At 41.0% G+C, this 16948-nt stretch overlaps 1 protein-coding gene across 1 annotated transcript in view; it reads left to right on the top strand.

Annotated features, from left to right (window-relative positions):
• The window catches only part of DMRT1 (doublesex and mab-3 related transcription factor 1), a 157362-nt gene extending 147181 nt beyond the window's left edge, over positions 1-10181 (top strand). Inside the window, exon 7 of the mRNA XM_075827709.1 lies at positions 7411-10181. Within this exon, the coding sequence (XP_075683824.1) occupies positions 7411-7565 (155 nt within the window). The 3' untranslated portion in view covers positions 7566-10181. The remainder of the gene's footprint in view (positions 1-7410) is intronic.
• Positions 10182-16948: the final 6767 nt, after the last annotated feature.

Below are 16948 nucleotides of genomic sequence, written 5' to 3'. Positions count from 1 at the left end.
TGTAATAAAAAAAATTGTGTAACACAGAAGATTTTACCAGAGAAATACAACTCAATGTTTATTGCCCAGGTCCTGCAGTTTTTAGGAATATCCCACATGTGGCCCTAGTGCCCTATTGGACCGAAACACCGGCCTCAGAAGCAAAGGAGCACCTACAGGATTTTGGGGCCTGCTTATTTTTAGATCATATTTTAGGCACCATGTCAGGTTTGAAGAGGTCTTGTGGTGCCAAAACAGTGGAAACTCCCCAAAAGTGACCCCATTTTGGAAACTAGACCCCTCAAGGAATTTATCTAGGGGTATAGTTAGCACTTTGACCCCACAGGTATTTTGCTATATTTATTGGAGTTAGTCTGTGAAAATGAAAATCTACTTTTTTTTCTGAAAAAACATAGAAATTTGTAATATTTACAAGGAATAAAGAAGAAAATGCACCCCAACATTTGTAAAGCATCTTCTCCCTATTATAGAAATATCCCATATGTGGTAATAAACTGCTGTTTGGACCCACGGCAGCGCTCAGAAGGGGAGGAGCGTCATTTGGATTTTGGAGCGCAGATTTTGCTGGATTGGTTTTTAGTGCCATGTCACGATTGCAACACCCTGGAGGGACCAAAACAGTGGAAACATCCCAAAAGTGACCCCATTTGGGAAACTACACCCCTCAAGGACTTTTTCTAGGGGTATAGTAAGCATTTACACCACACAGGTTTTTTGCAGAATTTAGTAGAATTAGGCCGTGAAAATGAATATAAAAATTTTTGTCCACTAACATGTTGAATTTTTTCATTTTCACAAGGGATAAAAGAGAAAAAGTCGCCCTAAATTTGTAACGCAATCTCTCCCGAGTACGACAATACCCCACATGTGGTAATAATTTATTTTTTAAATAGAAATTAATTAACGTTTGCAGGACTGATCCTTTTTTGCTTTTCCATTTTAGTTTTTCACTCCCCGCCTTCCAAACGTCATAACTTTTTTATTTTTCTATGAATTGAGCGGTGTGAGGGCTTATTTTTGGCAGGACGAGCTGTAGTTTTTATTGGTACATGCAACTTTTTGATCACTTTTTATTACATTTGGTGACCAAAAACAGTGATTTTGGCGTTTTAAATCCTTTATTTCTTACGGCGTTCATAATGAACTATAAATGACAATTTTACTTTATTCTGCGGGTCGGTACGATTACGGCGATACCATATGTATATAGTTTTTTATGTTTTGCAGCGTTTGCACAATAAAATCACTTCTTTATAAAATAATTTATTTTCTGTGTCACCATATTCTGAGAGCCGTAACTTTTTTATTTTTCAGTCAAAAAAGCGGTGTAAGGGCTTGTTTTTTGCGGGACGGGTTGTAGTTTTTATTGGTACTATTTTCGGGTACATGCGACTTTTTGATCACTTTTTATTCTATATTTTGGGAGGTGTGGTGACCAAAAAATAGTGATTCTGGCATTATTTTTAGTTTTTTTTTTTGCGGCGTTCACCATGCGGTAAAAAGAACATTATAGTTTTATAGATTGGGTCGTTACGAACGCGGTGATACCAAATATGTGTACTGTTTTTTAAAGTTTTCATTTTTTCCTTATAATAAGAGACTTATTATAGGAAAAAAATCTTTGATTTTTACACTTTTGTAAAACATTTTTATGAACTTTTTCTTTTTACTTTTTTCTTTACTTTTTACACTTTCTTTTTTGACCTGCAGCTCTGATCGCTGCTAGAATACATTACACTACCTAGGTAGTGTAATGTATTCCAACCGTCAGTGTGACGTCACAGTCACTCTGACAGTTAGTCTACGAGGACCAGCAGAGGCTGGTCCTCATAGGCTTCCGTACATGGCAGACCTGGAGGCCGCTGTCTGGCCCCCGGGTGCCACCACAAGCATCAGCAGCCACCACAATTGCATGGGGGCTGCTGATGTGCTACAAACCACCTACATGCGAAGATCGCAATCGAGCCCAGCATGTAACGGGTTAATTGCCGAAATTAGCGGCAATGAGCCACTGATCAGCAACAGTGGAGTGTTAGCTGTCAGGGACCGGCAGTGACGTCCTGTCACTCTGACAGGAAGTCTATCAGGAGGCTGGTCCTGATAGGCTTCCGTGCATGGCAGACACGGAGGCCATGCTAGCAATCTGCAAACCTCACAATTTCATTGTGAGGTCTGCCGTTGTGCTAGAAACCCCTGAATGCGGTAATTGCAATCGATCACCGCAATTAAGGGGTTAATTGCCGAAATTAGCGGAAATAAGCCGCTGATCGGCATACAATGGAGTGTCAGCTGTCAGGGACAGCTGGGCTCCCGGTTCCCGATGCACACTGTCGCAGACAGTGTGCACCGGGAACCACGCAGTAACAGTACGTCTCCGTGCGCTAAGACACTGGCCGCATGGACGTACAGTTGCGTCGTGGTGCGCCTAGGGGTTAAAGGGAACCTGTCACCAGCATTTCACCTATTGAACCAGCAGTACCTGGTGGTAGTGGATGAAAAATCATTTCTATATAACCTATTATTGTCCTTTTTAGTCGGCTCTGTAGCTTTAGTATTCCGTTTTTTAGTGTTCCCAAACCGTATGCTAATGAGCATAAAAGAGTCATATCTTCATTCCTCAAGTCTTTCCGAGTTTACCCCGCTTCCTTACTTTTGATTACATAGAAGAAACCTAAAAGCACTCTAGGAACACTTGGAATTGATTTTCAAAATTATTTTATTTTATTCCAAACAGTGTTTTTTGGAAAAGCAATAACGTTTCGGCCTATCCAAGGCCTTTATCACAATCGCTGTATGTAATTAGAAAGTAGAACGATGTAAAGGCGTCTGCCAGACGCTCCAAGCAGACACTTATACATCGTTCTACTTTCTAATTACTTACAGCGATTGTGATAAAGGCCTTGGATAGGCCGAAACGTTATCGCTTTTCCAAAAAACACTGTTTGGAATAAAATAAAATAATTTTGAAAATCAATTCCAAGTGTTCCTAGAGTACTTTTAGGTTTCTTCTACGTACTTATAGTGTGGGCTTCCAAAGCCGAACCTATATAGCACCAACACAGAGTCAATTTGGAGTGCATCTTTGCATATTTTGTTTGATAGATCCTTACTTTTGATTGACAGCTCCTCGCCTTCCCCCGACACACAAAATCCTGTTCTTGTTCATTGATGTCCTCTTCTGGTGTGTGCGCACAAAGGGACACCAGATTATTACGATAAAAGGTGCAAAATGTTTGCAGACCGTTATTTACAGTCGGAGGAGGAGTTAGGGCATGACCACACATGGCGGAATTCCTCCGCAACTGTCCGCATCAATGCCGCACAGAATCTGCGTTGCAGATTCTGCAGCGGATCTGCACAAAATGTGCAGAAAATTGATGCGGACTGGCCGCTGCGGACTGCAGGAAAAGTGCTTCTCTTCTCCCTATTCAGTGCAGGATAGAGAGAAGGGACAGCACTTTCCCTAGTGAAAGTCAAAGAAATTCATACTTACCGCCCGTTGTCTTGGTGACGCGTCCCTCTTTCGGCATCCGGCCCGACCTCCCTGGATGACGCTCCAGTCCATGTGACCGCTGCAGCCTGTGCTTGGCCTGTGATTGGCTGCAGCCGTCACTTACACTGAAACGTCATCCTGGGAGGCCGGACTGGAGACAGACGCAGGGAGTTCTCGGTAAGTATGAACTTATATTTTATTTTACAGATACATGTATATTGAGATCGGTAGTCACTGTCCCGGGTGCAGAAACAGTTACTGCTGATCGCGTAACTCTTTCAGCACCCTGGACAGTGACTATTTACAGACGTCTCCTAGCAACGCTCCCGTCATTACGGGAGCCCCATTGACTTCCTCAGTCTGGCTGTAGACCTAGAAATACATAGGTCCAGCCAGAATGAAGAAATGTCATGGTAGTAAAAACAATACGCTCCGCAGCACACATAAGATCTGCGGACTTCATTGCGGAATTTTGACTCTCCATTGAAGTCAATGGAGAAATTCCGCCATGAGTCCGCAACCAGTCCGCCACTGCTCCGCAACAGACAGAGCATGCTGCGGACACCAAATTCCGCTCCGCAGCCTATGCTCCGCAGCGGAATTGTACGCATCGTGTAAACGAACACTGCTAAATTAAAGTGAAAGTCAATGGAGAAACGGCTCCGCTGCGGATTAACGCTGCGGAGTGTCCGCAGCGGAATGTAAGTGAAATTCCGCTATGTGTGAACCCGCCCTTAAGGAGAGGGGATAACGGCAATTAACTTTTAATAGCAGCGGCCAGTGAGGGATAAGTAAAGTTCAATAGGTGAAATGCTGCTGACAGGTTCCCTTTAACCCCTTCACATTTTTTTAATTTTCTTTTTTTCCTCACCGCTTTCCGGTATTTCAGTACATCATGATTCTGACAGCCACCTATTAAAGAGACTCTGTCACCACATTATAAGTGTCCTGTCTCCTACATAAGGAGATCGGCGCTATAATGTAGGTGACAGTAATGCTTTTTATTAAAAAAAACGATCTATTTTCACAACGTTAGGAGCGATTTTGGTTTATGCTAATGAGTTTCTTAATGCCCAAGTGGGCGTAATTTTACTTACGACCAAGTGGGCGTTGTACAGAGGAGTGTATGACGCTGACCAATCGGCATCATGCACTCCTCTCCATTCATTTAGACAGCAGAATCGCGTTCTTACTAGAACATGATCTGCAGCCACATACACAGCGAGTCTGCTTGATTAACGTTAATCCAGTGTCCTGATAATGAATATGCATGACCATCCAGCCTGGACGTCATGTGTATTCAGAATCCTGACACTTCTGAATCTTTTCTGTGAGATTTACAGCAAGGGAAACGAAATCTCGTTTACCTCCGTGATCTCGCGAGATTTCGTATCCGTTGCTGGAATCTCACAGAAAAGATTCAGAAGTGTCAGGATTCTGAATACACATGACGTCCAGGCTGGATGGTCATGCATATTCATTATCAGGAAAAAAGCATTACTGTCACCTACATTACAGCGCCGATCTCCTTATGTAGGAGACAGGACACTTATAATGTGGTGACAGAGCCTCTTTAAGCCCTATCTCCAACACTGCTTAAAAGCAGTACAAAAATGGCAGACCTGAGGGCCGTCTTTAGCCCCCCAGGCTGCCATGACGACCCTCAGGGGGGTGGCACGTCAGAGGGGGCCGCCCCCTCATTCTAACGGCTTTAATGCCACAGTAGCTATTGATTGCAGCATCTAAGGGGTTAAACGAGCGGGATCCCGCTAATTACTCTGAAGTGTCAGCTGTAAGATATATATAATTTCCTTCCACTATGACAATTTGGACTATTTTGCCAGGGCCATTACATAAAATCAAATACAAAATCCAGTTTTATTCCAGGTTGTCTTGCAACATGGCTGTAAAACACCAAAGGGGTGAATACTTTTGCAAGGAACTGTATAATGTACTAGAAAACTTTTATTTATGTTTTTTTTTGTGCGGGGTGGAAATAAACAGCATTTCTGCTATTGTTTTTTTTTTTGGTTTTGTTTTTCTTGTGGTATAAATGACATGCACTGGGTAAGTATAAGCTTTTTTTTTTCTGAGTTGCGATTAATGCGGCAGAATCACAGCTTTTCCACCACAAAAATCACAATATCTGCTATTTGTTGCCGGATTTACCCCCCCCCCCCCCCCCATTGAATTCAATGGGGAAAACTCACAACAAAAAAACAGCGATTATGCAAATACAATTGACATACTGCGGATTAAAAACACGCACCGCAGGTCAATTTCTGAGCAGTTTTTTCCACACATCATTTACGCAGTGTGAGGATAAGATTTGTTGAAATCTCATCCACTTTGCTGCTACTGTATTATGCTAGAAATATTCTGCAATGAAATCCATTGCAGAAAATCTGCAGTATTTATGCTACGTGTGAACTTACCCTTACTGTATGAAGGAATCAGTTGGAATGGTTTCTGATGCTATTTATTTTACTAATGCTGGATTCACACGAGCGTGTTCGGTCCGTGATATACACACTTCAGGGAGCTGGGCTCCTAGCATCATAGTTATCAATGACCCCTAGAAGAAGCCGTAAATGCCGGCAAGACACGCGTCGGGTCTCTAGTCACAATTTAATAATCCAATGTTAGACTACAGTCATCTCTCTGCAACCAATCATCCATTGTTCTCTCCCTCTCCTCTAATCCACTTTGACGGCGGGGATCGCAGAGTCACAGCTAGGCTCTGACACGCTTCTCAGAAGCGGGACTTGCGGGGTGACAGCTGAGCTGAAGTGGCCGCTCTGACTCACCACTCGGAGTGACTCCTCCGGCTCACACTCTCCATTGCGCTGCCCTCTGTAATATTCACAGACACAGACGGTGACACTGCTTTTTCAACTCCGGCCACTTGTATGTGCTGCGCCGCTCCACCGCTGGGCTTTAATTCTACAGCCCGATGGAGAGGCTCCGCTAACATACAAGGTCACATAGGACTACTATCCATCCAGTCCATATAACAATAACGGTAAGCATTTAGCTACAATTGTTGTCTGGACGGGGCAACTAGTTGCTGTTATCATTAGGGATCAAGATATCTGGACTATATAGTGTGCTCACATATGGCACACTTAGGGTAATAATCCCATCTAGTTCACCCTTTATTGCTGCCCATCAATTTTTCCAAGTGCCGAAGGCACTTTATATGCACACGATTTTTACACATGTGATGTGCTCAGAATCAGGGCTGTACAAAGTCCACTCGACATTATTAGTAGGCAGACCAAGTTTTTCCAACCTCAAATTCTACAAGATGCTTTCTTGCACCTCAGGTTGGTTGTTGGCATAGTAATTTGATCGAGGGACAAACAGTTCATATACAATTTAGGTATTTCACACTATCCTGTTTTGTTTGTTTTATCTCTAAGCAGAGCGTTTACACGATATATGGACTGATTTTTGTCCATCTCACCAGTGCAGAATTAGGGGTCATCTGTACTTTGTACATCGTACCAACATTGGAGATTTCTAATCGTTCATTAGTCCATCTAATAAAGTTTTTTTAATGTTATTGTTGCTCTCTACAGAATCACACATCTTTCCCCCTTCCCATTTACAATTGTCATTGTCATAGTCCCTGCCTCACTGCGGGAAAACTGTCCCGTACTGTAATAATCTCTTCATTACGGGACAGTTTTCCCGCAGCGAGGCAGGGACTCCTAGCGTCATAGATAACTATGACTTATAAGAGCCCGGATCCCTGAACTGTGTTCGGTCCGGGAAATACTGCCGGCATACGGTCCGTATATCACGGACCAAACACGCTTGTGGGAATCCAACCTAATTATGTATTCTCAGTTGTCTTGTTTTAAAATGTATGAAGAGACAAATGACTTCCATGTGTGTTCTCTTTTTGTGTGCAGTGTTTTCGCCACCATGCAGCCAGGACTCCGGTCTGGCTTCCTTGTCCAGCAATGCTTCAATCAGCAGCGAGACCACTAAAGGTGTAGTTGAGTGTGAAGCACCTACTGAAGCCTCTCCATATACATCCACTACTATTACTGCTGATAGAGAGTAAAGCCATTTGGCAAATCCAGCAATTCTAACCAACATTACAACAAGTCTAAAGTGCCTATGTGTAAAGGCAAAAACATGCTTAAAACCCCTCAGGATTTATTACAGTGCATTAAATATGAGTTGCTTTGACCCACCTAAAGCATTGCTTTGCCTTTCAATACAAGCCATGGCGTTATCATTAAATGAATTTGCTGTATAATGTTATAGTTACCTAAGTTGTGAAATATTCTTCATTTTATATGTTAGAGAACTAAGATTTCTGTGATAACGGATTCTGGGTTAAAAAAAATTATGCTAGTTTAAACAAAATGTTGAATTTCCTACACTGCTACATTATATTGTGCCACTCAAGATGAGTAAATATCTAACCATATAAACCTTGTCCAATCCTACCAGAATAAGAGGTGTTGCGGGTCATTTCTGACAATGCTGAGGAAAACCAGTATTATGCCCTTGGCAACCAGTCTAATAGCTACTTTAATTTTTAATTAGATCTAGAAAGAAAAAACTTAAATCTGGGTTGATACTTTACTCTTCATGAGTTCTATATTCACATAGTGCCGTATTGGTTTATTTGTGAACTCAACCTTACAGTGTAGCTCGTAGTCAGGGGTACACAGGAAAGGAGTTATCTGTAGTTCTGTCTATAATATACTTTAACTAGCACAGTAATTTCTGCCGCCAGTAGAATCCGGGTCTAAAGCTAGATAGCGGGTAACTGGAAAATGTAAAGGGATTTTCCCATTAGGACAACCATAGGGGATATTAACATCATAGAAGGGGCCCCGTTCTCGGGGACCAGAGGGGAGAGCCGGTGTAAAGAGTGTAGATGGAGATCTCTATGCAACCATGTATTACATGCTGGCTCATTCAGGAGAAGGGTATGTGCACACGAGAACTGTCTTTTACGTCTGAAAAGACAGACTGTTTTCAGGAGAATACAGCTGCGTCGTTTCAGACGTAAAAGCTCCTCCTCGCATTTTGCGAGGCGTCTTTGACGCCCGTAATCTTGAGCTGCTCTTCATTGACTTCAATGAAGAACGGCTCAAATTACGTTGCAAAGTAGTGTCCTGCACTTCTTTGACGAGGCAATCATTTTATGCGTCGTCGTTTGACAGCTGTCAAACGACGACGCGTAAATGACAGGTCGTCTGCACAGTACGTCGGCAAACCCATTCAAATGAATGGGCAGATGTTTGCCGACGTATCGTAGCCGTATTTTCAGACGTAAAACGAGGCATAATACGCCTCGTTTACGTCTGAAAATAGGTCGTGTGAACCCAGCCGAAATGTGTAGCTGTCTGCAGCTTCCATAAAGCCAGGATCACACACACAGCTTTGATGCGTTTTTTTGGTGCAGTTTTTTTTATCTAAAGCCAGAAGTTGAGCAAGGTAAGGTATGAAGAAAAGATTGATGCATATCCTTTCGTTTATATCCACTCATGTGTTTTGCTCCAAAAAAATAAGCCAAAAACAGCATCAAAACTGTGTGTGTACCTGGCCTTACAGCTAATAGCTGCACGTTTTGTCTGTCAGACCTGTGGCGATCAGTCGATTATCAATGAGTCCACATTTAGATGGTGACATCAGTTTTGATGCTGGTTGACTTCAGAACCAGGCAGAGAAACATTCCATGCCTTGTTTCTCCGTCCAGCTACAGACGCCGGACAGGTGCACAAGGTCCACAACTTATCCATCAATTAGTTCCGGCTCAGGCAAGAAAGAACTGACCAGATACAACCTATATATGTAAACGCATCCTAAGGGTAAGTCCAAACAGAGCGCTCCTGACACGGTCGCGACGTGGCCAACAACCGTGCCGGCACCATGTCAACTAGCCTAGTTATTGTAGGTAAAACGTCCCTTTACCTGCAAAACTGGAGCGGGTATTAATTATTACACCCTTTATGGTTGCACGATTTTACGGGTGAAGGGCTGTTTTACCCGCAATAGTACGCGGCCATTAACAGGCTAGTTGACAGCCATGCCGAACATGGTACTGGCGCGGTTGTTGGCTGCGTTGCGACCTGGTCAGGACCGCTCCGTTTGGACTTACCCTGAGGAGCAATTCTGCTACAAAAAGCATAGCAGATAATTACAGCAAAGGCAATGCCCTATAATATATTATCCCATGTAGCTTCAAACTAGAGCCAGATTTTCGCAATGTAACTTGTAATTAACCATTTCTAGATATCATATTTGATTACCATCTGAAGACGTTCTGCTATTTGAAGTTGACATGGGCACAAATAGTTCAACTTTGTAGTGGAAAGCAAACTACAGTACACATTTTACAAACTATGCCAGTTTGTATTACTTTTTATATGCAAGGTTGAGAATATAAATTATATTCCCAGTTTTACTGAGGCAACTGCCTTTGATTTGCAGTGTATGCAAGTTTTAACGTTTTGTTAGATTTCTAACCACAGCCGTGTGATACAATGCTTTTAGTAAGCCAACGTTGTAATGGTTAACGCTAATGCACACAGTGTTAATGGTCAGCCTAGTATGGAAATGTTACAATGTATTGTGTTCTTTCTCTACATTCCAGCCTGAAATGCATTGTTCTCTGTTGTTGCAGCTGCACAGAAAATAAAAAATGTTATTGATGACTAAATCTACCTGTGTATACTTGGTAAGCTGTATTAAAATAGAAAAAAAAAAAATTACTTGTATTTTTTTCGCTTTGTGCTTTTGAAAACACCTATTTGATTTCTCCCCCATCTGTTGTAATCAATAACCTGACCATCTTGTTTTTTTATTAAATGTACTTACTCTTAATTTCATCCACCAGTGGTTTTAGAGAGAATAATGTGGAGTTACCTATATAGCTTTGACATTATAAATCACTTCTTGTGGCTGAATCGTATAGCGCTATCGATTGATCCTGATATATCACAGAAATTTACTGTCACTTCTGTTTTCAATTAAAGATACAATCAGTCAGATAATGACTTAATTGGATTTTACAGAAGATTGAGTTTTATTGCCTAGTGCTTTACGAGTTTAGTTAAGGGAGATCATTTTATCACACTTGTCAGCCAGTTACTGCAGTCCCTGTGCCCTTCTACCGCTGCGATTGTGACAAAGCCACACACAATAGGGCAGGGAGGGCTTATATACTGATGACTATTAGGATATATTCATGTATTAAAAAATTAATGCACAGCAGAGATATGGGACATTGAGTCAAACTCATTTTTTTCTTATTCTCGCTGCTGTTGGCAGTTTGGAAATAGTGTCTGAAGTTTTTTAACAATTTGGACATAATGTGCCTCCCCCTTCTCTTCCTTCTTCACTTGGCTACATGGGGCTGCAAGCTCAGCAAATCAGCATGTCTTCCCACAATGTGGAGGTTAAGCTGATATCAATAGTACCCAATGCAAAATTGACGTAGTCTTATTTATTTATTTTTTTATGTTCTAATTGAGACACTTAACTCCTTTGACACCAAAGTTAAGTGTAAAAGCTGATGGTAGACTTAGCTGACCGTTGGCATAAAATAATTGTCAGGCTAAAGGTCTTTCGACTGACAAACAAAATGGCTGTTCTAACCAGTCGCAGGTAAGTGTTATTTCTACGGAGGGATGAGTGGCTGGGGAAATTATAGAATTTGACAGGAAAAATTCCCTTGATCAGAAATCCTTGGGCGAGGATCTGCCAGCCCCCATAGCTTTCCATAAACATAGGGATTCACTGACAAATATCTAATGTCTCTAGGCTAATAGACATAGACAGATTCTAAAAAGAAAAGATAAGTGATTGGATTGTTTCAGAATAACTGCATGTCCTATAAACAAAATGGAACAAACCATCTTGACCATTTATTAAAATCCATGACCATTGTGATAAACCATAAAAAACAAGGGTAAGTTCAGACTAGTTGGGGTTTAATGAAACTGCTGGATCTTTATATGCACCGGGTAGGTTAATCTATCCTACAATATTTACCAAAAGGCTACCATATTGAGCCCACTAGTTTGACTCAACGAACATGACTCAATGGGGTCATGTTCAGTGATTCTTTAAAAACATGTGTTGTGTCTCAGATTTACTATTTATTGTCTAATCTCCTTTGTATAAAAAACAATAGATACTTCTAGGGACAACTAGATAGTTGTTGTATCTTGTGTGTCTTATGTTTGTAATATTGTTGCTATTTGTAACATGTCTATTTATACACACTGCCTAGTTTGTATCAATAACTCCATTCAATTTGTATTCGTTTCCCCTCCGATTGGGGATCAGAGATGTATACTGAGATCTGACACGTTAATAAAAAGACTCTACACATCAATCCTCCGACATGCTTCGCCCTCATCAGTGGAATAAGATCTAAGATATGAACATGACCCCATTAAAAATGAGCACTTAAGCTAAGTTCACACTAGCGTATGTATACGTTTACCTCTCTTACCGTCAGAGAGGATCGAAAGATTAAACGGAAAGCCACGGTTCCGTTAGAATTATCATTGATTTCAATGGTAATTCTTTTTTTTTCAGTTGCTTTCCGTTTGTCTCTGTTCGCTAGGTTTCCGTTTTTTGTTTTTTTTACAGAAGCAAAAGTGAAGTCTGCAGAATTTTTGTTTCCGTGAAAATAAAGTAAACCTAGCGAACGGAGACAAACGGAAAGCAACTGAAACAAAAGAATTACCATTGAAATCAATGGTACTAATAACGGAACCGTTGCTTTCCGTTTAATCTTTCGATCCTCCCTTCATCTGACAGAAGAGAGGTAAACGTGTATTTGCAGTAGTGTGACCTTAGCCTTATAATGTTGAAATAAAGAGATTTAGTAAATTGTAAGTATGCACCGTTAGTGTTGGGCCAAGATAGTGGGCTCAATTTAGTAGCCTTTTTGTAAATAGTTTGGGTTTAAACATATCCTCTAGTATGATTTTCTGTGCAGAGGGGATTGGACAACTGATGCAGTTTTATGGATAAATTGCCTTTTTTCTATTGACCGAGTAAAAACATTAAATAAAAGGCATATGTTTTTAAAGCAGAAATAGAATAGTGTAGCATGCTCTTTCCACTCCAAGGTTAAAATGAATGGGCTAAAGATAGGACAGATGATACAAAAAATGCATCACTGGTACATAAAAAGACAAACAAACAAACATAGCGAGGGTTACATCCAAAACGATATTGGTGTGAACATAATTATATGTATTCACTCGTATATGTATTTCACAGATTTATTGATTACATTGCCAAATTCATGCCATGATTACAGGATTATAAGCAATAAATCAGTTTGTATCATTTTAGGTTTTATTTTTGTTTTACAGGATCCAAAAAATGTGCTATGTCTTTTGGGTCCTGAAAACAGAACCAGATTAAAAACTGCTTGTCCACAATTAAACACCAGGAACACAAATGCATCATGTCTCTAAGAATTAATATTTTCCAATTCACTTACAGATATCATATGTTTTGCACAAATAGTTATTTTTAATTTTTTTAAAAAGCAACAAAAAACGGACAAGAACGTTGTTTAACCTGTCAAAAAACTGAAGTGAACCTGCTCTTTCTATGCATGAGATAATTGTATGGTTATGGCTGGCTTAACACACATTTTTTTTTTAGCGTTTTAGGCATTTTTTGCTCAAAACCGCTGCGGACGGATGAAAGCTTGAAGTCAATAGGGAAAAATAAAATGCACTACAAACATGCTGTTTTTTAGGTGCTTTTTTAAAATTTCATCTCGCGTTTTTTGGGTCAGTGGTGTGTTTTCTAAAAAATTGCAGCAAGGTTGGCTTTGTCGTAATTTCCAGCATTTAATGGCATTTGTCTCCCATAGACCTCCATTTTACCTCTTAAAAAAAAAAGGCAAGTGTCCGGTTTTCTATGCTTTTTTCAGGAAAAAAAAAGGCTTGTCCACGCGTAACAGAATTGCTGCGTATTTTTCGTCCGGAATTGCAGCGGAATACAGTAGCAGCAAAGTGGGTGAGATTTAACAAATCTCATCTACACGCGTAAAATTGACGTCCAAATATTCACCTGCGGTGCATATTTTTTGTACCGAAGCATGTCACAATTCCTGCTGCGGAAAGTGGACTGAATTGCTGCGTTTTTTAGAGGAGACGTCACCATCTCCCAACATTGCAAAAAACGCTGCAAAATCCATACTATTTTCTGCAGTAAAAAACGCAAGAATTGGCGCGGTTTTTCTGCAGCAGATTGTCTGCTAGTTTCAACGAAAATGCTGCAGAAATTTTCTGCAGCAATTCCGTTACGTGTGGACGAGCCTTTAGGGTGCAGTCACATGCGGCAGATTTTGTTGCAGACATTTTTTGGGACTGAAAATCAGTTCCATTTATCTGAATGTAACCTGCAGAAATCCATGCACCTGCTGTAGAAATAACCTCATTTAGGCTATGTTCACACGGGGTCTTTTGCCGAGTTTTTTGACGCGGAAACCGCGTCGCAAAACTCGGCAGAAACGGCCCGAGAACGCCTCCCATTGATTTCAATGGGAGGCGTCGGCGTCTTTTTCCCGCGAGCAGTAAAACTGCCTCGCGGGAAAAAGAAGCGACATGCCCTATCTTCGGGCGCTTCCGCCTCCGACCTCCCATTGACTTCAATGGGAGGCAGGAGAAAGCGTGTTTTATGCCCGCGGCGCTCAATGGCCGCGGGCGAAAAACGGCGCGATAATTGCTGTTCACACAGAGTATTTTGGGGGAGGAATATCTGCCTCAAAATTCCGTTTGGAACTTTGAGGCAGATATTCCTCCCCCAAAATACTCCGTGTGAACATAGCCTTAGATGAATGGAACTGATTTTCAGTCACGGAAAATTTCTGCAACAAAATCTGCTGCACATTTTTTTAGATTCGTTTTTTTAGATTCGTTTTTTTGTGTGAAGAAAGCCTAAACCCAATAATTTCTTATGATTCAGGCAGTTTGCTTGTTGTCTACTCTGATCAGCAAATATTGTTAATCCCTTTTCTCTGTTGAAGTCTTCCTTTATGTTACATGTTCCAAGACTCTTCCTCCACCATTAATAATATTTATAAATGTGATTGTCCACATTTCCAGTTCACAGTACATGGAAGACTATAGTCTGTAACTTTCCATATTACATATAGTAACCATCTGCCAGTAAGTGAAGCGCATCACAACATTCTAGCCGAATCTACTGTTACTCGTAAAACCTGGAGCACAGTAATTCCCCACAGCCGCACTACATGCCCTGGCACTGGCTGCCACCGCTCATAGACCCCCGTGTTGCCAGTACATCAGCCTTGACTCCCTATTTTCACATTTCTCTTTCACAATCCGCAGGAAACAAAGAAAACCAAAAGTTTCGTTTGTTGGTGGTGGATATATCTAACACATTTATAGAGAAATAATATTAAATGTATATGCCGCATTGAATGTATTAGCTGTATATTTTCATATATAACATACATCGTTAAACGATGCCGTTCTCGTATCTGCGATCTCCGATAGATGATAGATAGATAGAGAGAGAGATAGAGATAGATAGATAGATAGATAGATAGATAGATAGATAGATAGATAGATAGATAGATAGATAGATAGATAGATAGATAGATAGATAGATAGATATGAGATAGATAGATAGATAGATAGATAGATAGATAGATAGATAGATAGATAGATAGAGAGAGAGATAGATAGATAGATAGATAGATAGATAGATAGATAGATAGATAGATAGATAGATATGAGATAGATAGATAGATAGATAGATAGATAGATAGATAGATAGATATTAGCTAGATAGATAGATAGATAGGTATGAGATAGATAAATAGATAGATAGATTATTTTCCTCTAGATATATATCTTCAGAAAGAGCGCGGCATTTAGAGAGCAGCCCCGCATAACTGGCATGGTGGCATGTGTTTTCATGTACAGGGTATATTCCACGTTGCTTAGATTGACAGCCTCACATCATTAAGCAGAGTCTGGGGTCACTCACTGAGTGCCCTCCACCTGCAGCAGCCCCTGCTGAATTACAAGGAATCTATCTTCACCCAGGGCAATAACGGCACATAGAAAATCCCAATATACAGGTGAGATATATAGATAGATATGAAGTTCTGATCGGGTGGACTATTGAGCAGTGTCAGTCCCGGCTATAAGGAATAGCAGCATCTCTATAACTGTATAGTTAAGTAGTGCTCGGTGAGCAGCCTAGCAGGGGACAGCCTATCAGTCACCCGGGCCATTACCCTGTCCACAAATATTCTGAGATCACTTGTACAGCCTCGGGCTGTATCCGATTCCCCAGCATGGGACCTGCTGTGTACACTAAAGACGAATGGTTATAGCACAAGGATACTTACCTAGCCACATCCAGACAATATGCCTTCTGTCACTGTATACATACTATGTACACAGTGTAGCGGTGATCCTGTCACAATACAAAGACCTGGCACCCAGTCACAGTAAACTGGGAACCAATTAAAGTACTTATTACCTGATAAAAGGTACAGACTTTTAGGAGCACTAAAGCAATGAAATATAAACTTATTAAATAAAGACTAGATAATACCATTACAAAGAGTTGTATAGAAACGTTTCTGCAGAACTGGAGATATGTGAGATTTCCTATCATTAATTCTAAACACTACAGACAGCTTTTCCCCTTACTGAAATGGCTGATAACAGGGTACAAAAGATTATAATGTACTACAAATGGAGAACTTATAGTAAAGCCGTGGAACATAAGGGTTTGATTTGTTGCAAGGGGATAAAGAATAAGTTAAGATACAGTGGTACAATGTGAGGCACTGGCAAGCATGTGGAGCTTGTATCTGGGCACCGGGTTCCCAGAGTTGGTGCGATCAGCCTGTGCCCATATGCTGTGGCCACTCATTGTCTTTCAGGCTATTCTGAGAGGCGACAACTACTAACGCCTTATAGTCACCTTGAAATTTCCTCTGCTATTTTCCAATTAACAGCTTAATAGCCCTGGAAACCGAGTTCATGTGGTGCAGTTTACCATGGCCCCTTTCTATGAAAGGCTTTCTGCTGGGATCCTATTATGTGCTTGAATAAACCTTTTCTCAACACGCTAAGAGCACTGGAGGTTGTCAGGTGTTGGGTTACAATAGACTTTCAGGCAGGAGACATTGTGCCAACATAAATACAAACTTGGCCCTATAGGGGTATGTTGTCAAATAGTAGGATATGTACAACATTCCCAGCAAATTAAGTATGAGAAAGGGATTACAGCACTCTATCAATGGAGTGTTTAGATGTGCTCTGCAGTGTGCACTGGGGGAAACAAGGGGCCTCTAGATAAGGGGGGGGGGGGACATAATGGAGGCCAGTCACTGTGATGTATACTGACTGCACATAATAATAATCACAGGGTCACTGCAGATTCCTGCAAGAATGTTTCATTATG

The sequence above is a fragment of the Rhinoderma darwinii genome, chromosome 1 (genome assembly GCF_050947455.1).
Source record: "Rhinoderma darwinii isolate aRhiDar2 chromosome 1, aRhiDar2.hap1, whole genome shotgun sequence".
Classification (NCBI taxonomy): Eukaryota; Metazoa; Chordata; class Amphibia; order Anura; family Rhinodermatidae; genus Rhinoderma; species Rhinoderma darwinii.
The sequence above is the reverse complement of the archived record's forward strand: the minus strand, read 5'-3'. Positions and strand labels throughout refer to the sequence as shown.